Consider the following 25,516-nt stretch of genomic DNA (forward strand, 5'->3'; position numbering starts at 1 on the left):
TTTGGTATTTGGCAGAAAACAACTTCTGTAAAGCAATTATCCTTCAATTAAAATAAGTTAAATAAATAAATAAAAAGATCTGATACCATGACCAAGTGGATTTTATTTATATAAGGCAAGGAGACGTCAACATACAAAAATCAACTAATATGACACACTACATTAACAGGTTTAAGGGGGGAAAAAAAACAGGATCAACTCGATGCAGAAAAAAACGATTCGACAAAAATTTGACAACCTTTCAAGATGGAACACTCAACAAACTACAAACAATAAATTATACCAACATCAACATATAAATGCCATTATGAAAAGAGCACAGCAATGGGGAAACAATGAAAGCTTTTCCTCTGAGGTCAAGAAGAAGGCAAGGATGCACACTCTGCACTACACTTCAACAAAGCACTGAAACCGCTAGAGCAATTACATAAGAAAAAGAAATCAAGGTCCCCAAATTAAGAAAGAAGTAAATGTATCTTCTTTCCCACAGGACAAAGTTTCATCAGTAAAAATCATAGATTACAAGAGAAACACGCTGTATCAAAAAAGGTTCTTTAATAGCCACACAAAGGGTCAGTAAACCAATCAATTCATTATCAAAACTGCCATTACAACCGTTGTAGAAGCAGAATAAAACACGGTGAAAGCCATAGAACTATTCAAAGAGCAAACAGAAAAACTCTTGAAGCAGGAAGATGGAGGTCTTTCTATTTCAACACCTCTTACAAGGTAATCAAGGTGATGTGGTACTGGTATAAAAACAGACCAAGAAAAAAACTGAACAGAACACAGTACTCAGAAATAATTCTTTGTGTATATGTTAGGTATATGCACAAGAATGTCAAGAAACACAAAAGGGAAAAGACAGGCTCAACTGATCTGATTTCCAGATTTTACCATCTATTGTGCATACTAACACCTGACTTCCACGTGCAGTTTCCTTACCCTGGTTGACAGAGCAGACAGCGCATCCACATGGGTGCTAAGCAATCCCTGTTGCCCAACAGCACTGAGACCCCATTTTAGTGGGTGAGAAGCCATGCCCAGGACGGTCCCCAGGGGAGCCTCCTCACAAGCGTCAGGTCACTGGGTCATGGGGAGACGGGATCTAAGTGGAGATGACAGGCCCTGAGGGAAGGCCCCGGGTGAGTGTGCATGTACAGGAGTCACACAGGACACTCCAGAGTCAGACACGATTAGTGAATCCAGAGAAGGGCATTTCAGGAAGGACAGACTAAATATGATCTTACCTGACAAAGAGCCATGCCTCACTCCTTTTCTTTCCTCTTTCTTAACTTCAGGGCTTCCTCAGCAACACGAGTCTTCAGAGGTCTATCATAAAAGTTTAAAACATGCTGTTTAATGCTTAGAGTCAACACATCCCCTTCCTGAGCCCCACCCCCCACACACAGGGAACCCTCACCATGAGGAACAGACAGTCCCCTGTGCCACTGTCTCAGGAGGGACTCAGGACAGTCACCTTCCACAGAGAGACCAACACGGGACTTTCCCACACTTTCCCTTGGATCACACTCCCCTCCTGCTGAGGCCTCATGTAAACAGCAGCAGGAGGCACCTCCGCTGACCAGGCAGTCTCCTTCAGGTCACACAGCAGGCCCTGATCCATCCCCACTCAGAACAGAGCACCCCCTCCTCAGCCCAGATCTCAGCCCTCAGGACTGCGAGGACTCAGACTTCTGATGCTCAGTGAGGGATCCAGACTGGAATCAACTGGGGCATCTTAAACATTCTCGAGCTGTGGACCAACACAAACTACCTGAAGGGGAATCTTCAGTCAGAGGGTACAAAAATGTGTGTCGGGAGCTGCATTAGGCATTACTGACAAAATGGAGGCACGGCCCCAACCCCCTCTCCTTGTCCCGCAGGCATGGACCCGGGATGAAGGAGTTAGGTCTTATGATCTGACTTGTTTTTCCCTTTCCTCGGTTGAGATGACTGAAAAGAATGTTAAGGTGCTTATTGTTCTTGAGAGGAGCATGAGAAGGTACAAAGCCTTCTGCAGTTGTGCCCAGAGAATAATCCATAAAGTTAACCACTGATATTTGTTCAAGAATCCTTACAAAGAGTGTTCCAGGATGAGCACGTAGGCCACAGCTTGAGGCCATGGGAAGGATTGTCATCTGAGACCTATTTGTGAGGGAAATGATTATGGCAAAGGAAGTTTGCCAAATTTACGATTTAGGAATAATTAAGAATAGTTCATGCAAACATGGGCTCGATAAAGGACAGAAATGGTCTGGACCTAACAGAAGCAGAAGATATTAAGAAGAGGTGGCAAGAATACACAGTAGGACTGTAGAAAAAAGATCTTCACAAAAAAAAAAAAAAAAAGATCTTCACGACCCAGATAATCATGATGATGTGATCACTCATTTAGAGCCAGACATCTTGGAATGTGAAGTCAAGTGGGCCTTAGAAAGCATCACTACGAACAAAGCTAGTGGAGTTGATGGCATTCCAGTTGAGCTGTTTCAAATCCTGAAAGATGATGCTGTGAAAGGGCTGCACTCAATATGCCAGCAAATTTGGAAAACTCAGCAGTGGCCACAGGACTGGAAAAGGTCAGTTTTCATTCCATTCCCAAAGAAAGGCAATGCCAAAGAATGCTCAAACTACTGCACAATTGCACTCATTTCACATGCTAGTAAACTAATGCTCAAAATTCTCCAAGCCAAACTTCAGCAATACGTGAACCGTGAACTCCCTGATGGTCAAGCTGGTTTTCGAAAACGCAGAGGAAGCAGAGATCAAATTGCCAACATCCGCTGGATCATGGAAAAAGCAAGAGAGTTCCAGAAAAACATCTATTTCTGCTTTATTGACTATGCCAACGCCATTGACTGTGTGAATCACAATAAACTGTGGAAAATTCTGAAAGAGATGGGAATACCAGACCACCTGACCTGCCTCTTGAGAAATCTGTATGCAGGTCAGGAAGCAACAGTTAGAACTGGACATGGAACAACAGACTGGTTCCAAAGAGGAAAAGGAGTACGTCAAGGCTGTATATTTTCACCATGCTTAATTAACTTTTATGCAGAGTACATCATGAGAAACGCTGGACTGGAAGAAACCCAAGATGGAATCAAGATTGCCAGGAGAAATATCAATAACCTCAGATATGCAGATGACACCACCCTTATGGCAGAAAGTGAAGAGGAGCTAAAAAGCCTCTTGATGAAAGTGAAAGAGGAGAGGGAAAAAGCTGGCTTAAAGCTCAACATTCAGAAAAAGAAGATCATGGCATCTGGTCCCATCACTTTATGGGAAACAGATAGGGAAACAGTAGAAACAATGTCAGACTTAATTTTTGGGGGCTCCAAAATCACTGCAGATGGTGACTGCAGCCATGAAATTAAAAGTCGCTTACTCCTTGGAAGAAAAGGTATGACCAACCTAGATAGTATATTCAAAAGCAGAGACATTACTTTGCTGACTAAGGTCCGTCTAGTCAAGGCTATGGTTTTTCCTGTGGTCATGTATGGATGTGAGAGTTGGACTGTGAAGAAGGCTGAGCACTGAAGAATTGATGCTATTGAACTGTGGTGTTGGAGAAGACTCTTGAGAGTCCCTTGGACTGCAAGGAGATCCAACCAGTCCATTCTGAAGGAGATCAGCCCTGGGATACCTTTGGAAGGAATGATGCTAAAGCTGAAGCTCCAGTATTGTGGACACCTGATGTGAAGAGTTGACTCATTGGAAAAGACTGTGATGCTGGGAGAGATTGGGGGCAGGAGGAGAAGGGGACGACCCAGGAAGAGATGGCTGGATGACATCACGGACTCGATGGATGTGAGTCTGAGTGAACTCCGGGAGATGGTGATGGACAGGGAGGCCTGGCTTGCTGCGATTCATGGGGTTGCGAAGAGTTGGACACGACTGAGCAACTGAACTGAACTGAAGAATTGTTAGAAGCTAAAAATTTAAGCAATGTGGTAGTGCTAGCATGTTTTACTATAGCATATACAGATTAGGAATTTCAGAGATATTAATAGCTATAAGCCTTTTTAGGAGATAGTGAGTTTTGGATGCTAAGGGCAAACAGGATTTAGAAAGATAAGAAACAAACTTAGCAATGTGGTATGCAGCCCAGACAAGTAAACAGGATTCTGAGAGAATCGCTGAAGCAGAAACTCTGTTTGAAGGGCAACAATGTTTCATGGAGACAATAAATCTGGGTGAGGGGAAACTGAAAATGCCAAACCTGTGACCTAGTGCTTTTGTCACAGTATAAAAGAGAACCTGAAGCTTGACATAAACATGCAGCCCCGTACCTTGAGTCAGAGGCTGCATCATTCTCCACCGACACTGCTCATCTCTTCAGGCTGATTCCCTGGCTGCTGGAGCTCGACTCCGGCACGTGTATGCAAAATGCATCATCAATGACTCGTGAAGCCTGGACTGAGCACAATTCAGAGGAAAAGGCACTGCCCCCCCAACTCTCCTTTTCTTTCCCAGCCTTACTAAGGTGTAACTAACAAAAATGGTATAAATGTACTGTGTACAAAGTGATCATGTGATAGACTCATACACTGAATAATTATTATAGTGGAGTAAGTTACACTTCCACCTATGACTACACTCGATTATTTCTCTCTGGGCGAATTTCAAGGATATAGAAACACTACCGGCAGCATGCAGTACCTCAGATCCCCAGAACTTATTTTACAACGGAAAATCTCTACTCTTTGACTACCAGTGCCCCATTTCCCCCTCCACCCAGCTCCTGCTAACAGCCTTATTACTCGATGGCTCTATGAGCTTGACAATTCTAGTTTCCACATAGTGTCTGTCCTCCTTTGACAGGCTTATTTAACTTGGCATAATGGTCTCTAGGTTCATTCATTCTGGCATAAATGCAGGATTCTTGATTTTTATATTTATATAGAGAAAAAATAGTTCATGAATATACAGTATATAATAAATATTTCTATACCACACTTTTGTAACCTATTCTTTTGTCAAGAGACATCTGGGCTGTGTCTATGCCTTGGCTACTGCAAATCCAGTCACACTCATGGGACTGTGGACATATCCCTGAAAAACTGATTGCTCTTCCTTTGGATATCTGTCAGAAATGGGTTTGACAGACTGTAGGCCTGTTGTATGTTAATTTGTTAAGGAACTTCCATTTTATTTTCCAACATAGTAGCACCATTAACATTGCCACCAACAGTGCAGTTAAGATTCCCTGTTTTCTGTACTGTGCTGTATGTGTGCTTATTTTGGGAGGGACAGCAGTGGATAACACAGAACCCAGCCTGGCAGCAAACAGTTGCAGCTGCATCTTCTAGAGGACAAGCCTCCAGGCTGCAGATCACTGTGGCATCGCTGCCCTCTGATTTTTTGGGGCCATCCTCCCCTATGTCAGAGGACTTTATGACTCTTCTCAGGTTGGGCCCAGAGATCCCTACCAAGCAGGACCACCTTATAACAAGCATTCTGTGATCTTAACCTTAGAACTCCTATTTTCCCAGCGGGACTCAAAACAAACTTGCAAACTTTCATGGTGTCCAACAGAGTGTCCACAGAGCCCATAATGAGCCTCTAACCCTCTTATACAAACACAAAGCATCCCAAGCCCTGATAACTCATGCATGAGGCAAAATACAAAAGAGGACACCCAAGGATCCACAGACATAAGACACCATATTTTCATTTACAGAGAGTAATCCAAGTCAAACATCGACATCTCCAAAGACTATGAAAAAAAGGGATAATCACAATGATGCAATGGCACACTGAGACCTCAGCATCTTCCAAGGAAACACTCCAGATTCTCTTGGCATCGTCTCAAATGCACATGAACCTTTCTGCACCGGCAACCCCAAGTACACAATGATACCAAAGTTGATGCAAAAAATGACCTGAGATTTTCCCTGTTACTCTACAGTGCCCGCCTGCTAAAAGAGCCAACAAAAGCCAGGGACTGGAGTGGATGCTGGGGGCACCTGCTAGAACCAGCCCCTCAAGCCCAAGGCTCCCATCCTCCTGCACCCTCGGCTGCCTGCGGGCTCAGCCCAGGCCACAGTTCTAACAGTGGAAAAGACTTCTCTTGGCTGAATTCCATATCCTTCATTGCTGCTCACGTGTGGTCACGAGTTGTCAAATCAAACCTGTGCAGGCACATGTCAGCCTCAGCACTGCTGTCCCGGGGAACAGGAGCTCAGGCAGTAGAACCTCAAACCACTCCATGCGGCTCTCCAACAAACCCGCTTCCTGGTGCTCCAGCCTGAACGGAGACATTCTCTTCCAACAGATCCACACACCCCTGGTCCCTGCAACTACACTTGGGATGGGTGCACACTCCATTCACTGGGCTCACCTTGATGCCCCCAAGTACTGCCACAACCCTCCTGCAGACCCCACCAGGCTCCCTCCGCTTTCCCCATTTGTCTTCCTCTCCTCCCTGCGTGACTGGACTAAGCAGGACTAAAGCGCACAGGGGTTTCTTGGCAAAGGGGATCACAAGAGGAGTGCCCACAAGCTACCACCCAAAGGACACTGCACATGTAGGATGAAAATCTAGAGACTGGCCCTCTGGGAAAGTGTGCCACCACCTGGGGACATTATGGAGTCCACATACAAAGGCATTTGAGATGAGGAAGTCTCAAAGCAAGGGTCTCCAGGTCTCACTCTCTCCTGTTTTCTCCACCCACACCTACTTGGAAGATACTCCAGCTCTTGGGGTGGGGGTGGGGAGGGGACATCTCCTTCCTGCCCCATTAGGTTTTGGATTTCTGCTCATCCTCAGTGCACTGAAATCACAATCACTGACACTGAGCACATGAACTCCTAGATGGCAAATCTGCTGTCCGTGATGGTGACTGGTCCTGGATGGACACAGCTTAGATCTAGGGGCTGCAGAGGACTAAACCCAACAGACTAAAGGAGGGGACATCTTAGCCTGCTGCTTGAGGACACCAGTTCTGTAGGGCTTTTCAGGACTTCCTATATTTCTTGGATCATCTTTTGAGTAATTAAGTAGCCACATGGGGTAAAGATCAATTACAGCTGAAATGTCCAGAACATGCGAAACATCTTCATCACCTGCCCTGTTCTCTTGGTCTTCCTGGAGGATTATTCAGCCCAACCCATAGTTCGGTCATCTACAGACATTTCCAGTAACAGGTACTGCAGCCACGCTGGGAAGAAGAGGAATACTATGAGCCCTAAAAAAGGGGAACCAGGAAGGACTCAAAATAACCCATGAAGAAGGGCATTAATTTCTGCTGATGGCAACTGATACACAGGCAATAAACCTGGGTAACATGAGAGAGACTGTTAGGAGGGATGGGGAGACCTCTCTGAGCCTAGACTTAACGGGTGACAAAGGGCCTGAGGCACGGTGATGTGAAGGTGAGAAAAGGAACTACAATGTCAGACAGAAATGGTTTGGGTATCTGGAAACAGAGAAAAGGTAAATGAGACCAGGACAGGCTGAAGCTTGAGCAAAGGGTCAACTCCCAGGATGAGGCGGGAGACACTGACAGGGCCCTGAGCTTGACAGACGGCTGTGGAGACTCAGCGAGGAGTCAAGCTTTTGACCCAAGGAAAAATGAAAGGCAGTGGCGGTCTGAATATCAGGACTTAAAAAAAAAAAATCTCCCTTCAGATTCAGCCTTATTTATAGAAGTCATCTAATTCTGAGCCTGTGACCCTGCCTCCATCCTAGTTTTCCTTTTCTTTTTCATTCAGGGAGGACTGGGATCTATTTAAAATTCTCATTACCACCAGAAACTCCCTCCAAACCAAAACTGCACATACAGACACACAGCCAACTCATTAAGCATTTCAGGGGTCAGTGTTGCTCACGCTGAGAGATGCTGGTCTAGTCTCTCATCTGCATGTTACAAGTGGGCTCCCTCAGGCCCAGAGAGAAGCCGTTTATGAGAAGGTCTGAGCTGAGTGAAGAGAACCAGGTATAACTGAATAATGAAAAGGGAGGCTGAAGGGCAGGTGGGCCAAGTTTGTCCTTATTGCCCATCCCATTTAAGACCAGGAACATCTGTCATGTATCTGAGCAAAAGAAACTTTTCTTTCAAGATTGGGTCAAACTGATAACAAGGAGGTAATTCTTTATTACATGATTGCAGTAAAATATTTTAAAAATACAGAATTGCAAATATATATCCACTGGTACAAAAAACATTGTAAGGGGTCAGCTTGGAAGTAGGATCTGAGCAATCTTTTTCATTATGAAGAGAGAGGCTCTGTTGGAAGGCTGCAGGTCAATCCAGCCCATCCTTCCTCATTTGCACAGAAAAGTCACAAAGGGACCTGAAGGAAACATCTTCGTATCACTGCACAGCTTTTTTTCACTGATCATAGAAAATGGAGAAAACAGACCATTAGACTAACCAGTTAAACTAGGTGTTTTCTTTCTTTTTTTGAAAGGGAAGAATGAAGCATTTTGTTGGTTTTATCATGTTAAATGTCCTTTTATTTTCCCATTTCTCAAAGAAATGCCTTTAATTTCACAAGATCTAATGTCATACCTCCGTTATTCTCTGGTAAAGAGCTGAGACCAGAAATATCCATTTGTGTGTGCACACATAAACTCATACACACAATTCATGTCTTTGGTAAAACCACAGTTGAAAATATGTCTGTTTTATTACACGATGTTCAGAGGGTAACAGGCAGGAAGGCCAGGGGCCTCCAAATGGAGGAAATAGGCTGCAAGTGTCAGACATTTTTATCTCTTTTAAGCGGCAGGAGGAAACAAACTGGGTCTCCAAAGGGAGGAAATAGGCTGCAAGTGTCAGACATTTTTATCTCTCTTAAGCAGCAGGAGTAAACAAACTAGCGATATTTTTTTCCTTCTCTATACAAATCTAAAAGGAGGTTTCTCTTAAAATACTGTGTTGTCATAATGACACCTGGGGTCAGACTCTCAAGATAATCAGGAGCACAGGTGCCTGGGGGTCCCCACACAAGCTCCTGTCCCAATTACACCTGAGGAACCCCGGGTATTAATAACTGTGGGGGGCCAATCCGTCAATTTCCGTTTAGATACTGGGGCAACTTACTCCGTGCTTACTGAAGCCCCCTGGCCCACTTCTTTCCCGATCCGCTTCCATAATGGGACTGTCTAGACGAGCCAAAGGGTATTATTTCAGTTATTCTTTATGTTGTAACTGAGATTCTGCGCTACTTTCACAAGTGTCCGATTGTGCCAGAGTCTCCCTCACCCCTTTTGAGGAGGAATATACTGAACAAGGTCCATGCCTCTATTTTCATAAATATGGAACCCTCCCTTTCTCTCCCTTTAGTTGAACAAAATGTAATCCTAGAGTATGGGCTGATGGAATATCTGTGAGTCAAGCACAAAATGCTATTCCTGTAGTGGTCAAGCTCAAAGACCCACACTTATTTCCACATAAGAAGCAGTATCCACTGAAACCTGAGGTTAAGGAAGGGTTAAAGCCCACCATCAAAAATTTAAGGGAGCAGGGACTATTCGTTCACTGTTAACAGTCCATGCAACACTCTTATTTTGGGATAAAGAAATCAAAAGGAAATGGAGACTAGTCCAAGATTTACAAATAATAAATGAGGCTGCAGTTCCTTTACACCCCGTGGTGCCTAATCCTTATACTCTATTGTCTGAAATTCCTGAATGAGCCAAATATTTTTCAGTAATTGATTTGAAAGATGCTTTCTATTCTGTGCCTTTGGCGGAGGAAAGTCAACTTCTTTTTGCCTTTGAAGACCCTATGCAGCCAGCTTCTCAGTTAACCTGGACAGTTTTGCCCCTGGGATTTCGTGACAGTCCTCGCTTATTTGGACAAAGTTTGTCACAGGATCTACAAAACTTTAATAGCTCTGAAGCGGTAGTGTTACAATATGTAGATGGTATTTTGCTCTGTGCTGAGACAGAGGAAGCTTGTTCAGGAGCCTCAGAAGATTTCTTAAACTTTCTGGCAGGCTGCAGTTATAAGGCATCAAGAGAAAAGGCTCAGCTTTGTCAACAATCTGTTAAATATCTGGGCCTAATCATATCAGAAGGGACGAGGGCCATAGGCCCTGAGAAAATTAAACCCATACTAAATCATCCCCTACCTATGACTTTAAGACAATTGAGAAGATTTATGGGAATCACAGGCTACTGTCATATTTGGATTTCAGGTTATGGGGAACTTGCCCGGCCTTTATATAAACTTGTAGCTGAAACTTAGCAGGCCCGAACAGACAAATTGCTTTGGTCTCCAGATACTCAAAAGGCTTTTAAGGTTCTTCAGACTGCCCTCCTGCAAGCTCCTGCTTTGAGCTTGCCCACAGGGTCAGGATTTGTTTGTCACTGAAAGAAAAGGTATGGCCTTGGGAATTTTGACGCAAGCCTGAGGGCCTCACCAGCAACCTATTGCTTATCTAAGCAGAAAATTAGATGTAATTTCACATGGGTGGCCCCACTGCCTAAGAGTAATTGGGACAGCAACTTTATTAGCACCTGAAGCTTTAAAAACAATTAAGTCAACGAAATCTTACTGTCCTGACTTTTCAAGGTGTGAGTGGAATCTTAAATTCTAAGGTTAATATTTGGATGACAGACAGTAGGCTTCTTAAATATCAGTCATTGTTGTTAGAAGGACCAGTAACTAAGCTTAAAGTCTGTGGACATTTAAATGCTGCCACTTTCCTTCCTGAGAAGGAAAATGAAACACCTGAACACGATTGTTCCCAATTTCTAACTTTAAACTATGCAGCTTGGGAGGATCTAATGGATACCCCATTAGACAACCTTGACATGGAAATATTTACAGATGGCAGTTCTTTTCTTCGGGATGAAAAGCATAAAGCAGGTTACACCATGGTGACTGGTGAACACATTTCAGAAACAAGATGTCTCCCCCAGGGAACCAGTGCTCAGCTAGCAAATCTTGTGGCTCTGACCCGAGCTCTAGAGTTAAGCAAAGGGCAGCGAGTAAATATCTACATGGATTCTAAGTATGCTTATTTGACTTTACATGCTCATGCTGCAATATGGAAAGAAAGACAGTTTAAAACAGCAACAGGAGAACCTATTATGCATCCCAGAGAGATCGAGAGACTTTTAACTGCTATATATTGTGTAGCTGTTATGCACTGCAAAGGGCACAGCAGGGATGGGAGTAAAGCAGCTGAAGATAATCAGCTGGCTGACTCTCAAGCCAGAAAATCAGCACTTTATGAAACCCCTTCACTACAGACGCCTTTGATCTGGACAGGTCCTGTGAAACAGGAAAAACCACAATATACTGAGAAAGACTTAGAAAGATGAGAAAAGAGGAACTAAGATTACAAATAAAGCATGGTTATAGCCCGAGGATAGAAGATTAATAATTCCTGAAAATGTTCCATGGAAAACTCTTAAGGGTTTACACCAGAATTTTCATTTGGGTGCAGAGAGTATTTACCAGATGGCATCTCGTTTGTTTGAAGGTAAAAATGTAATGAAAACTTTAAAGAACATTATCAAAAGGTGTGAGGTTCGTCAGAAACATAACCCAAAGACTGAGAAGCTAGCAATATCTGGATTACAATGAAGTGGAAAGTATCCTGGAGAGGGCTGGGAAATTGATTTTACTCATATGCCAAAAGCTAATTGATATTCTTGCTTACAAGTCTGGGTAGATACTTTTACTGGATGGATTGAGGCTTTACCCTGTCATAGTAAGCAGGCTAAGGAGGTTATAAAGATTTTAATCCATGAAATTATCCCCAGGATTGGGCTGCCACGGAGCCTTCAGAGTGACAATGGCTCCGCATTTAAAGCTGCTGTAACTCAAGGGGTATCTAAAGCTCTAGAAATAGAATATCACTTACACTGTTCCTGGAGACCCCAATCTTCAGGAAAGGTTGAAAAATCTAATGACATTATCAAAACACATCTGTGCAAATTAACTCAAGAAACGCAGGACAACTGGATTAAAGTCCTACCCATAGCTTTAATGAGGGCTTGAACTGCCCCCAAAAGGAGGGACTGTCCCGCTTTGAATGTATTTATGGAAGGCCTTTCTTATACACAGACATCGTTATAGACCCTGAAGCCTTGGAGTTCACTAGGTATGTAACTCAGCTCTCAGCTTTTCAACAGGCATTAACAGAACTCTGGGAGATGACTCCTGACCCAGTCTCTGAGTCAAGCAAGCCTCTGTTTGAGCCAGGAACCTGAAAGGTCAGGGCGAGGTCAGGATGAAAGGTCAGGGCGAGGTCAGGATGAAAGGTCAGGGCGAGGTCAGGATGAAAGGTCAGGGAAAGGTCAGGCATGTTGAGGCATGCCCCGGCAGAGGGCGCTGCAGACACACCCCGGAGACGGGCCGGCAACCAAGCCGACCAATCAGGAGCCGACACGAAGCCCTCACCATCCAATCAGGAGCTGACACGGAGCCCTTGGACACCAATCACCGCTGAGCCTGCGTTTTCTTCCTTATATGGGAGGCGCAGCCCAGGCTATAAAACCCTTCCCCACCCCCGCAGACTCCCTTTACCCCGCTGACTCCCTTTGCTTCGCAGACCCCCCTCGCTCCCTGCTTACCCGCCCCGGGAGTTCTGCCCGAGAGCGACCGCCCAATAAAAGGCCCTGAACAACGGTCCATAGGGGTAGTTCCTTCTTCCCGCGGCGTTTCTTACAGAACCGAGGTCCTCATAAAAACATTGGGATCTGGGGGCCCATCCCTCGAGCCCCTCTGGGAAGGCCCTTACCAGGTTATTCTTTCTTCTTCCACAGCTGTCAAAGTGCCAGGAATTGATTCGTGGATACATCACACTTGAGTTAAGAGGTGGCACCCTGACCAGAACTAAGGGACTTCATTTTATGTCTTTATTTTCTATGCTCTGACTTTGTACTTTTCAGATGGGCCTGATAATCTATGTGAGCCTACTTCTGCTGACTCCAAATATCCTGAGTGTGCCGTTTGATTCTCAAGACAATGCTTTCCTGTCCTGGGCTCACTCTGCTGCATTCCACAATTGGTCTAACTGCTGGGTCTGCGGAGCGCTTCCCTCTTCATCATGAAAGGCTTCCTGTGGCAGACATCTCCACTTCAAGAAAAAGACTTTCTCCAACTCTGCAAATACCTTCGACAACAATCATATGTGATGCCTCTTCTACATCTGATGGCATCCACCAACCCTAAAATGGACTGGTGCAACACTTTGTACTTTATGGACATAATGTGACTTTTAATTTTTATTATACATTGTCTCAGTTTAATGACCATTTCGCTACACATAAGGCAAACAGGTCTGGATCTAATGGTTTTTTACCTGACGTTTATCAAATATAGGATGAGGTTATATGGCTAACTCCTGAAAAAGGACGTCTAGTATCTACTGCCCCTATATGCTACGAGCAAACAGAGCCATCCCCAAAAGTCAGCCAACAACTTCATTACAATGATTGGAAACAATTGGGATTTTTGCCTCAGAATGTATGCAACGTAATCATTCCCGTTTTTTCCAACCCCAATTCAGGTCCTCCCTTTGTCTGGCCAGGCACTAACTGGGACTGGATATCTCAGCTGGCTTGCTACAAACAGGACCTATTGGCTATGTGGCTCTTACCTATGGGCATGGCTTCCCCTTGGTTGGATAGGGAGATGCACCCTGGGTCTAGCCTTTACTCACAGCTTTATATTTTCAGAACTCCCAAGAAAGCCTGCTAATTTACCCACCTTAAAACTCAGTGGGCAAGGTCTGTACTTCACTGGTATGATTATTTGGCTGCATCCTTTGTTCCCTCTTTGGGAACTACAGATGTTATGCTACGAGTGGATGCTTTGACTAATTTTACTCAACAGGCATTACAAGATTCTCAAAAAGCTATTTCAGCTCTTAATGCTGAACAAGCACAAATTAGAAAGGTAGTTTTACAAAACAGATTGGCTTTAGATATTCTGACAGCTGCACAAGGAGGAACTTGTACCATTATTCATACCCAATGCTGTACATATATACCTGATATGACCACTAATGTTACTCATTTTACTAAACACATGAACAAGATGATCGGGGCTATGGATATTCCTGAAGCCTCAATTGCCTCATTGGGTGAGATGTTAACAAGTGCCCCATGGTGGAAAACTATCTTAATTACAATAATTCTGACTGTTTTGTTTTTGCTGTTTGCTCCCTGCATCTGTAACTGTGTAACTGGATTTGTTTCTAGTTGCATGAAAGCTTTTAAGTTACAAAGGGTTGTGTTAGGGGAAGCACACTGAAACCGCCCACCCTAGCCAGGCACCATAGTAACTATTTGCATGAGTTGTTTTATGACAGGAGATCCTGATAAGGAATACAGAACTAATGAGCCACCACCAACCTAAAGAGTTCAGGAAAGGTGGAAAGGAGACACCGAGTGTCTGTCCACGTCCCAGAATCCCTCTCGCCAGCATCCATCTTGGCTGAGTGATGCATGTGCCACCAGGAAAGACTCTGAATTAGAATGATTGGCCAAAGACCACCTGGAACTAATCTCATCACCATAAAATCCGAGACTGCGGGCCACGCGGCAGAGCAGTTCTCCTGGGTTCCTTTACCCTGCTGCTCTCCAGCTGGGTGCCCTTTCCCAATAAAATCTCTTGCTTTGTCAGCACATGTGTCTCCTCGGACAATTCATTTCTAAGTATTAGACAAGAGCCCAGTTTTGGGCCCTGGAAGGAGTCTCACTTCCGGCAATAGTTGCTCAAACTCCTGCTACTGCTGCAGCTTCTTCCAATTACTATTAGGGGCCCTGGATCAGACATCTTCGGTATGAGGGTTAGAATATGTTTAGTTCAGTTCAGTCGCTCAGTCGTGTCCGACTCTTTGCGACCCCACGAATCACAGCATGCCAGGCCTCCTTGTCCATCACCAACTCCCGGAGTTCACTCAGACTCACGCCCATTGAACCAATTTAGGGACAACGCCCCTTGTCAGCTTGTAAGCAGTTATGGAACGAGAACAATGCCCCTTGTCCCTAGGCAACATAATTCTTCTAAAAGAAAAGGGGGGAATGAGAGGGTAACAGGCAGGAAGGCCAGGGGTCTCCAAATGGAGGAAATAGGCTGCAAGTGTCAGACATTTTTATCTCTCTTAAGCGGCAGGAGGAAACTAGCGATATTTTTTTCCTTCTCTATACAAATATAAAACGAGGTTTCTCTTAACATATTGTGCTGCCATGACGACACCTGGTTTCACCTGAAGTTAACTATTCTCAAACCCTGAGGTAACCAACCCATTTTTCTCATGGAAATGTTTGTCCTAAGCTACTCCAATGGATTATGCATTTATCCCAGACTCTTTCAAGTCGGTTCCGCCTAATGGCTGAGAACCTACTTCACAAACCAGTATGTTATACTCAGATATTGTTCCCCTAATCTATGTAAACAAAACTATTTGTATGGTAATCTGCCCTTCTACAAGATTCAAGTTAATCATTTTATGGCCTGGGATGAATCATCTGGTGCCAAGATTATCCCAAAATGCATCTTATGGATGAGGGGCCTGGTGCCATTCTGAGTTTTAAAACCTTCCTTTCCTTCATTAAGAGACTGCTAGTGACTATAATGGCATTCCACTCCAGTAAGTACTCTTGCTTGAAAAATCCCATGGATGGTGGAGCCTGGTAGGCTGCAGTCCATGGGGTAGCTAAGAGTCGGACACGACTGAGAGACTGCACTTTCACTTTTCACTTTCATGCAATGGAGAAGGAAATGGCAACCCACCACAGTATTCTTGCCTGGAGAATCTCAGGGACAGAGAAGCCTGGTGGGCTGCTGTCTATGGGGTCGCACAGAGTCAGACACGACTGAAACGACTTAGCAGCAGCAGCAGCCCCCCATTCTGAACCCCCTTCCACCTCCCTCCTCACCAGATCTCTCTGGGTTGTTTCAGAGCTCTGGCTTTGGGTGCCCTGCTTCGTGCATCCAACTTGCACTGATCATTCTGTTTTACATATGGTAATTTACATGTTTCAGTGCTATTCTCTCAAATCATCCCACCCTCACCTTCTCCCAGAGTCCAAAAGTCTGTTCTTTACATCTGTGTCTCCCTTTATGCCCTGCATGTAGGATCACTGGTACCATCTTTCTAAATTCCATATACATGCATTAATATACAGCATTTGTCTTTCTCTTTCTGACTTATTTCACTCTGTATAATAGGCTCTAGGTTCAGCTACCTCATTAGAACTGATAAACGAGGTGACATTTTTGCTAAGTATGGCACAAAATAGCCTAAGATGATTGACTACTAAGAAAGATGACTACCAAAGAAAATTTCAAATGTATGAGATGAAGGGAAGAAAGCACTCAGGCAAGGAATGAATCTGAGAAAAATTTGAAAAAAAGAAAAAAACTGAATTATTTTTAATCTAAAAATCTGGTGTCAAAGTTTTAAAAAATGTGGAGAATAATATTTAGAAAAGGATGATAAGACCAGAATACTGGAAACTGAAAGGTCAGGGCGAGGTTAGGATGAAAGGTCAGGGAAAGGTCAGGCGTGTTGAGGCATGCCCCGGCAGAGGGCGCTGCAGACACACCCCGGAGACGGGCCGGCAACCAAGCCGACCAATCACGAGCCCACACGAAGCCCTCGCCGTCCAATCAGGAGCTGACACGGAGCCCTTGGACACCAATCACCGCTGAGCCCGCGTTTTCTTCCTTATATGGGAGGCCCAGCCCGGGCTATAAAACCCTTCCCCACGCTCGCAGAATCTTTTTCCCCCGCAGACTCCCTTTACCCTGCAGACTCCCTTTACCCTGCAAGACTCCCTTCGCTTCGCAGACCCCCCTCGCTCCCTTGCTTACCTGCCCCCGGGAGTTCTGCCCGAGAGCGACCGCCCAATAAAAGGCCCTGAACAACGGTCCATAGGGGTGGTTCCTTCTTCCCGCGGTGTTTCTTACATCTGGCGCCCAACGTGGGGCTCGAGGTGAGGGCTTCCGGCACTCGCCGTAGAGGCCCCCTCGAGCTCCACCGCCACGGTAGCCCCCCGGACCCAGGCAGCTGACCAACCCCCCGGACGGCAGGATACGGGGTAAGTCCCTTCGGCTTTGGGGCCCGCCCTCCCTGGCGACCACTTCCTAGGACCCGGTAACCAGTGGCCACTTCCTGGGTCCTCCCGGTCACCAGCTCGTGAGGGAGACGTCCCGAACGGCTGTGTAGACCTCCGGCTTCGGCCTCCGGCTTTGGCCTTCCTCGGTCCCCAGCTCGGGAGGGAGACGTCCTGAACGGCTGTACGGACCCTCTGGCTTTGGCCTTCCTCGGTCCCTCAGTACAGGAGGAAGACGTTCTGAACGGCTGTGCAGACCCCCGGCTTCCCTTGGCACCCGAAGACGTTTGGGCAGCGAGGGTTAGTCTCCGTTTGGTGATCGCCATGGGATCGACAGCCTCCAAACCCGATCCCCAATATTCCACCCCCTTAGAGTGCCTGCTGGCTAACCTGTGGACCCTAAAACTAAAGGGATATATCCGCTCCAAGCAGCTCACTTTTCTGTGTTCACAAGCCTGGCCTCAGTATCCCCTAGATAATGGCTCACAATGGCCAGCCACAGGGACATTTGACTTTGACGTCCTCCATGATTTAGATAACTACTGCCGGAGAACGGGAAAATGGTCTGAGGCCCCCTATGTTCAGGCCTTTTGGGCGTCGCGCTCTCGCCCCACCCTGTGCACCACGTGCACTCCCCGCCAAATCCTGCTTATCCTGGCTCCCCCTATTCCACCCTCCCGGGCCAAACCAGCTCCTCTGAGTCCTCTGCTTTCTCTGTTCCCCCGGAAGATCTGGTGGCCCCTCCTCCCTATACCTCTCCCACGGCCCTTACCCCTTCCACTCCGGTTTCTGCTACCTCCCCTTCCACTCTGGACTCTCCTACCTCCGCTCCCGCCCCCGAGACTCCACCGCCAGTCCCGGATCCTCCGGCCCTTAACCCTATCTTGTATCCTCCTCTTCCCCTCGTCACTCCCTCCCCCTTCCCCGGTTAGCTCCCACACTCGCTCCCACACTCGCTCCCACAGCAACCCTCCGGGAGCCTCCCTTCCCCCTCCCCCAGCCCCGCTATTCCCTCTCCGACAAGTAGCCAGAGCCGAGGGTCTAGCCCAAGTCCATGTCCCCTTCTCTCTCCAAGACTTAGCACAGATTGAGGCCAAACTGGGTTCCTTCTCCTCCAACCCCGCTCAGTACATCAAGCAGTTTACTGGTCTGACCCGCTCCTACGCCTTGACATGGCAGGACATATATGTCATCCTGGGGTCTACCACCACCCCCAAGGAGAGGCAGGCCATCTGGACGGCAGCCAAGGCTCAGGCCGACCAGCGGCACTATGCCAACCCCTCCCCCGAGCGCCCCCCAGGGGCTCAGGCGGTTCCCGACACTGACCCTGATTGGAACTACCAGGAGAGGGGTGGCGGCCAGCTGTGAGTACGCTACATGATCGAGTGTATTCTCGACGGGATGGAAACGTCCTCTCATAAGGTTGTAAACCTCTTCAAACTGGATGAGGTGACCCAGGGGCCCGACGAAAACCCAGCCATGTTCCTTAATTGGCTGACCGAGGCCCTTGTCCAATACACCAGGCTGTCACCGGAGTCCCCCATCGGGGCAGCCACCTTGGCCAATCGTTTTATTTCCCAGTCTGCCCCCGATATCCGGAAAAAGTTGGCCAAGGCCGAGGACGGCCCTCAGACCCCTATCCGAGACCTGGTAAAAATGGCCTTTAAGATCTACCATGCCCGCGAGGAAACTGCTGAGGCCAGCCGGAAGGCAAGGCTCAAGCAAAAGGCCGAACTTCAGGCAAGCCTCCTAAACCAGCAAACCCAGGCCTTGGTAGCAGCCCTGCGGCCGGCAGTGGGCTTGGGGCCCCAGAACCCCCCTCCGGGGGCCTGCTTCAAGTGTGGCCAAGAAGGGCACTGGGCCAGGATGTGCCCCAATCCGCAACCTCCTTCCACGCCGTGCCCGTTGTGCAAACGACGAGGACACTGGGCTAGTGACTGTCCCCAGGCCTCTCGGGCCTCGACCTCTAGGGGCCAGGGACCAGAGCGCCCCAGGGAGACCTCCTGCCCTCCTCCGGCTTTGGAGCTGCGGAACTTCGACGGTGACTGACGCCGCCCAGACGCGGGGACCCCAATAACCCAAGCAGAGCCCAGGGTAACACTCCTGGTAGCGGGTAAGTCCATCAATTTTTTGGGTGATACGGGGGCTACCTATTCGGTCCTTCCCTCTTTCGGAGGCACTGTACGTCCTTCCCAGGTTTCGGTTACGGGCATTGACGGCCAACCCTCGTGTCCGCTCCAAACCCAACCACTATCCTGTCAGTTAAGATTCCTGTCTTTTTACCCACTCCTTTCTGGTCATTCCCTCCTGCCCTACTCCTCTCTTGGGAAGAGACATACTTGCTAAGCTGAAGGCTACTCTTCAGCTAGCTCCAGGGTCGGCTCCCACGTCAGGGGCCTTCCTAATGCTACTGGTTGACTCTCCAACCCCTTCTGTTAATCCTGAGGTCTGGGACACCCGAGTCCCGGTGGCGGCTCGACACCACCCTCCGGTCCTCATCCGGCTAAGGGACCCCACCTGTTTCCCAGCCCAGTCCCAGTTTCCTTTGTCTACGCACAACCTCAGAGGGCTAAAGCCCATCATCGACCGTCTCATGGGACAGGGTCTCCTGATCCCCACGACCTCCCCCTGTAACACGCCTATTCTCCCTGTTCGGAAGGCTTCAGGAGACTACCGGCTAGTGCAGGATCTCCGCCTGATCAACGCGGCGGTGATCCCTGCCCATCCACTTGTCCCTAACCCCTACACCCTCCTTTCTTCCATACCTCCTCAGACTTCTCATTTCACCGTTATTGACCTCAAGGATGCCTTTTTTACCATCCCACTCCACCCCGACTGCCAATTCCTCTTTGCGTTCACCTGGACTGACCCCGACACCCAGCTGACCACACAACTCACATGGACCGTACTCCCTCAGGGGTTCAGAGACAGTCCCCACTACTTCGGGCAAGCTCTGTCCCGGGACCTGGCTAGGTGCTCGCTCCGCCCTAGCACCCTCCTCCAATACGTAGACGATTTGCTCCTTTGCAGCCCCTCAGAAGAGACCTCCCGACAACATACTGCAACCCTCCTGAATTTCCTTGGTTCCCAGGGTTACAGAGCCTCACAATCCAAAGCCCAACTGGCTCAGACTTCTGTCGTCTATCTGGGTCTCCAAATCACTCTGACCACTAAAGCCCTGACAGCCGACCGGTGTAGCCTCCTCCGGTCCATTTGCCCTCCGGCCGACGGAGACCAGATATCGTCCTTCTTAGGACTGATGGGATTCTTCCGACACTGGGTCCCAAATTATGCTACCCTGGCCAAACCTCTATATGCGGCAGCCAAAGAGACTCCCACAGGGCCGCTGTCTTCCCCCACCGAAGTGATTCGGGCCTTCCACACTTTACGCTCAACTCTATTGGCTGCACCCCCTCTCTTTCTCCCAAATCCCAACTATCCGCACCATCTATACTCTGATGAAAAGGGAGGGATAGCCTTTGGAGCCTTGGTGCAACCGATGGGCCCCGAATTGCTGCCTATCGCTTACATATCCAAACAACTTGACCCCACAGCCAGGGGATGGTTCCCCTGCCTGCGGGCACTAGCGGCGGCGACAACGTTGTACGCCGATGCAAAAAAGCTGATTCATGACCAACCCCTGACCATCTTCTCGCCTCACCGTCTTGGTGACCTTTTAGCCTCTAGATTTCTTTCTGAACTCAGTGAGTCCAGGCTCCAACAATTTCACCTGGTATTTCTGGACAATCCTCAGGTTTCCGTGGGCCGCTCCCCACAATTAAACCCGCTTTCCTCGCTACCCTCACTCCCTCTCTCCTCAGAACCCCCAGCCCACTCATGCTCGGAGGTCCTTGAGTCCCTTATGCAACCACCCCACAACCTGTTCTCCAAACCTCTACCTAATCCAGAGTTAACTTTGTTCGTTGATGGGAGCTCAAAGCGAGACCCCAATGGAAACCGAAGGGCGGCCTATGCTGTGGTAACCACCCGGGAAGTCCTGGAGGCTCAGCCCTTGCCACCCGGGATGACTTCTCAGAAGGCTGAACTAACAGCCCTGACTAGAGCCTTACACCTAGCAGAAGGAAAAAGGGCCAATATTTACACAGACTCCAAATATGCCTTCTTGATTGCCCATTCTCACGCGGCAATCTGGAAATAACGGGGCTTCCTGACCACTAAAGGATCCCCCATCTGTAATGCCCCCCACATTACTCGACTGTTGGATGCCTTATCCCTGCCCAAAGAGGTCGCTATCATACACTGCAAGGGACACCAAAATACTCATGACACTGTCGCTCTGGGTAACAACATGGCAGATCAAGTGGCTCGACAAATTACCTTACAACAAGCCCCCGAACCCTTGCTGACTTTGAGATCCACCCTCAACCCAGATTATTCGAGCAAGGAAGCCAGAGCCTTGCTGGCACAAGAAGGGGCTCAGAGGCACCCGTCGGGATGGATACTGCTCCATAATAAACCGGTGCTTCCTGAGCGCCAGGCTAAGACCATAATATCCCAAATCCACAATACCCTCCACATTGGACCAAGAGCTCTCTCTTCCTTTCTCAGCCCTGTCTTTTCTCCCCCACATCTCAGACAGACCATATATGCTGTCCACCGATCCTGCCTAACATGCGCCTCCACCTCTCCTCAGGGAGGGCTCCAACCCCCACAGGAGACTCACCAGTTGAGGGGACATACGCCCGGGCAGGATTGGCAGATAGACTTCACCCACATGCCCAGACATTGAACCTACCGCTATCTGCTGGTCTTGGTGGACACCTTTTCAGGATGGGTCGAGGCCTTCCCCACCGCCCGGGAGACGGCAGTGGCAGTGGCGGAGGTCTTGACGGCCCATCTCATTCCCAGATTTGGGTTGCCAAACTCTCTCCAGTCTGACAATGGGCCTGCATTCATCTCGCAGATCTCTCAGCAGGTGGCTGCGGCCCTAGGTATCGGCTGGCATCTTCACATCCCCTATCGGCCCCAATCGTCAGGCAAGGTAGAGCGGGTGAACGGCATCATCAAGACACATCTGACCAAGCTAACCTCAGAACTGCGGCTATCTTGGGTCGACCTCCTTCCTCTGGCGCTCACTCGCATTCGCACCACACCACACTCCAAAACAGGTTTGACCCCTTTTGAACTGCTCTACGGCAGGCCCTATCTCCTGACTCACCTCCCCGAGGGAGAGGCTCCCCCACTCGCAGGGTACCTCCCCCTCTTCTCCCTCCTACGATCCTTGCTGAGGGAACACGCAGATCGGGTCCTGCCGCAACCAACAGACGACGCAGGGCCCACCCGGCCTCTAGCACCAGGAGATCAGGTACTGCTAAAAACCCTGAGTCCCCGCCCACTACAGCCTTGCTAGATGGGACCCCATACTGTAATCCTCACCACTCCTACAGTAGCCAAACTCCTGGGACACGAGCCCTGGTACCACCTGACCTGACTCAAACGAGCTCCCCCAGGTCTCCCGGAGACAGGGGTGGCCCTGGCCCTGACCCCTCCTCCCGGTCACTCCTACCGCTCCACCCTCACGGGGCGACCAAACTGACCATTACCCGCACCCCTCTGTCGCTGATTCCTGAGTGACTGAGAAACCACCGTCCAAATCTTTTATTAAGAGGAGAGGGAGGAACACCTTAGGGAGAGCAACAGAGGGAGAGGACAGAAGGAGTAGGACAGAGAGGAGGAGATGCAGAAAAAGGAAGACGAGGGAAGGAAAGAACCAGGGGAAATGGAACCAGAGAAGGAAAGAGGAGAAAGTCAGAGAAAGGAAAGAGAAAAGTTGAAGAGCGAAAAGGAGAGAAAGCAAAAGAAAGTAGGAGAGAAATAGAGTGGCGGAGAAAGTGAGGGAAGGAAGGAAGAGAAAGACTGAAACTGAAAGAGTGAGAGAAAAGAGAGACAGAATCAAAGGAAAAGAGAGAGAGACAAAGGCAGAAACTGTCAGGAAGGAAGGCAAAAGGCGAGAGAGATGCCCAGCAGGGCTGGTTCGAATCCTGGTTCCAGAGCTTCCAGAGCTCCCCTTGACAACTTTGTTTTCTTCCCTAGTGGGACCGATCATCATTCTCCTACTGCTCCTGACTTTCGGGCCCTGTATCCTAAACAAGCTTCTGGCCTTCATCAAACAACGGCTCAACACGGTCCAGCTGATGGTGATGCGACAGCAGTACCAAGGGCTTCCAACAAGCACTCCGTGGCAAGATTAACAGCAGACGCCCCGTCATCCCGACTGTATCCTACTCCATCCCGGCCGTACCCTACCCCTCGTCGCCCCCATTCAGCAGCAAGTAGCCAGAGAGTGTCGGCGCCCCTTGTCCTATATCAAAAAGGCTGGGATGAGAGGTCAGGGCGAGGTCAGGATGAAAGGTCAGGGAAAGGTCAAGCGTGTTGAGGCATGCCCGGGCATGTCGGGACATGCCCCGGTAGAGGGTGCTGCAGACACGCCCCGGAGACGGGACGGCAACCAAGCCGACCAATCAGGAGCCGACACGAAGCCCTCGCTGTCCAATCAGGAACTGACATGGAGCCCTTGGACACCCATCACCGCTAAGCCCGCATTTTCTTCCCTATATGGGAGCCCCGGCCCGGGCTATAAAACCCCTTCCCCACCCCTCACACCTCGCAGACTCCCCCCCCCCCACCCCCGCCCCGCAGACTCCCTTTACCCCGCAGACTCCCTTTGCTCCGCAGACTCCCTTTGCTTCAAAGACCCCCCTCGCTCCCTTGCTTACCCGCCCCCCGGGAGTTCTGCCCGAGAGCGACCGCCCAATAAAAGGCCCTGAACAACGGTCCATAGGGGTGGTTCCTTCTTCCCGGGGCCTTTCGTACAGAAACTAAAAAAGCTTATTTCTGAAGTTAAAAATGAGTACAGAAACGGAATGAATTAAGACCTATTCCAAGCTACAAAAAGCACCATACATAAAGAAAGGAGAAAATGTGAATCAGTTTTTTGTTTTTTTTTAAAGTGTTCCTTTAAAAATGCTACCCAATAATGATACAGTGGATAAGAATCTACTTGACAATGCAGGGGACATGGGTTCTATCCCTGGTTCAGGAAGATCCCACAAGTACAAGCAACTAAGTCTGTGCACAACTACTGAGCCTGTGCTTTAGATCCTGGGAGCCGCAACTCCTGAGCCCACAGCACAGCACAGCCCAAAGATTCATTTAAAAAAAAAAGAAAAAAAGCTACCACAGAGTGACACTCCAGAGTCAGTCATTTCTTGTCCCAGATCTCTTCTTCCTTGACCTCTATCTCATGATAGGACGAGGGAAGAGGGTCTCTCACAACTCAACAGGGTTTGCAAATGAAAGTCATCTTCTGCCACAACTAATAAAACAAGACACAAGCCTTATTCGACAGGAGTTTTGAAATTCTCATCCTCCTCTGTATAACCAAAAAAATCATCTGTATCCAGACAAATGGCCACAGCTGGATCGAGCTTACCCCTCTGTTCACCTAGCTCCCTATTTCATCTGGGTCTTGGTGTCTCTTTCTCCCCCTCTGCTCTCCTGCTGTTCCCGTCCTATTTCCTCCCTCACACGTGTCCTGTCCCAGGCTGCTGCAATTCGTTCCCCCTCCAAATGCTCTCTCTCCAACCTTCCTGAGTGTTTCAAAAATCCATACCTAAGTCTGCCTCTTTCTTCCCCCATTTCGGCTCCCTCTCTGCGCTCCAGATTACTCCCCTTCTCTCGCTGTGACTCTCCCTTCCTCCCCACTCTCTGGCAGGCCATGTGGCTATGCTTCCTTCCAGCCCTTTCTTCCTCTGCTCCTTACCTTTCTCTGCCAGCACCATAAAACCGGCCACCTCAGATTGAGACTTGAACCCATGTGGCGGGACTCCAACCGAGTGAAAACACAACTCGGGACTCTAACCGAAGAGGCCTGGACTCAAACCCGGCTGAAACCCAGTTAGGGACTCTCGACCTCTGACGTCCCTCATCGCCCTTCGCCTCCCCGCTCCCATCACTGAGACAGGGCAGTTCTCCCTGTGCTATTTTCCAGTCCCTGGAGATCTGGCTTTCTGATTTATTAATACTTCTCTATTTTACTCACTTGGCTATTTTCAAGGCTTAACCTCTCTGACTTGACTGTCCCTTTGCAAATCCCTCAGCCAGTCTCAGTTTTCCCATTGGTTCTCCCTGATGCTTTTCTCCTCGCTTTCAGTTATTTCTCTCAGTCCTTCTGAGTCTGCTTCTCCTGATCCTCCTGCCTCCTGAATTTACTGAGTGGGCGACAGAACGTATCGCCCCCGGACCGGAAGATCACCTTTTCCGACCGAGTTGAATTGGGAATGGAACAGCACTGGCTGTCACAGGTCACCTACCCTATGAGGGGTGAGGGGACGGGCTGACAGGAAAGGGGGCTGCTGCGGGGCAGAAGGACCGGCCTCAGGAGACGGGAGGACAGAGGGCTGGGAGGGAGGGGGCTCAGGAGCGGGGCGGCCTCTCCGGAATCCCGGGACCAGGGAGAGG

The 25,516-nt window shown here is 48.5% G+C and overlaps 1 protein-coding gene across 1 annotated transcript in view; it reads right to left on the reverse strand.

Moving 5' to 3' along the window:
- The window catches only part of LOC128064044 (zinc finger protein 160-like), a 49,148-nt gene that overhangs the window by 17,340 nt on the left and 6,292 nt on the right, over positions 1-25,516 (reverse strand). The window contains exon 3 of the mRNA XM_052656861.1: positions 1,251-1,332. Within this exon, the coding sequence (XP_052512821.1) occupies positions 1,251-1,265 (15 nt within the window). The 5' untranslated portion in view covers positions 1,266-1,332. The remainder of the gene's footprint in view (positions 1-1,250; positions 1,333-25,516) is intronic.

Source organism: Budorcas taxicolor, chromosome 18 (assembly GCF_023091745.1).
Source record: "Budorcas taxicolor isolate Tak-1 chromosome 18, Takin1.1, whole genome shotgun sequence".
NCBI classification, from domain to species: domain Eukaryota; kingdom Metazoa; phylum Chordata; class Mammalia; order Artiodactyla; family Bovidae; genus Budorcas; species Budorcas taxicolor.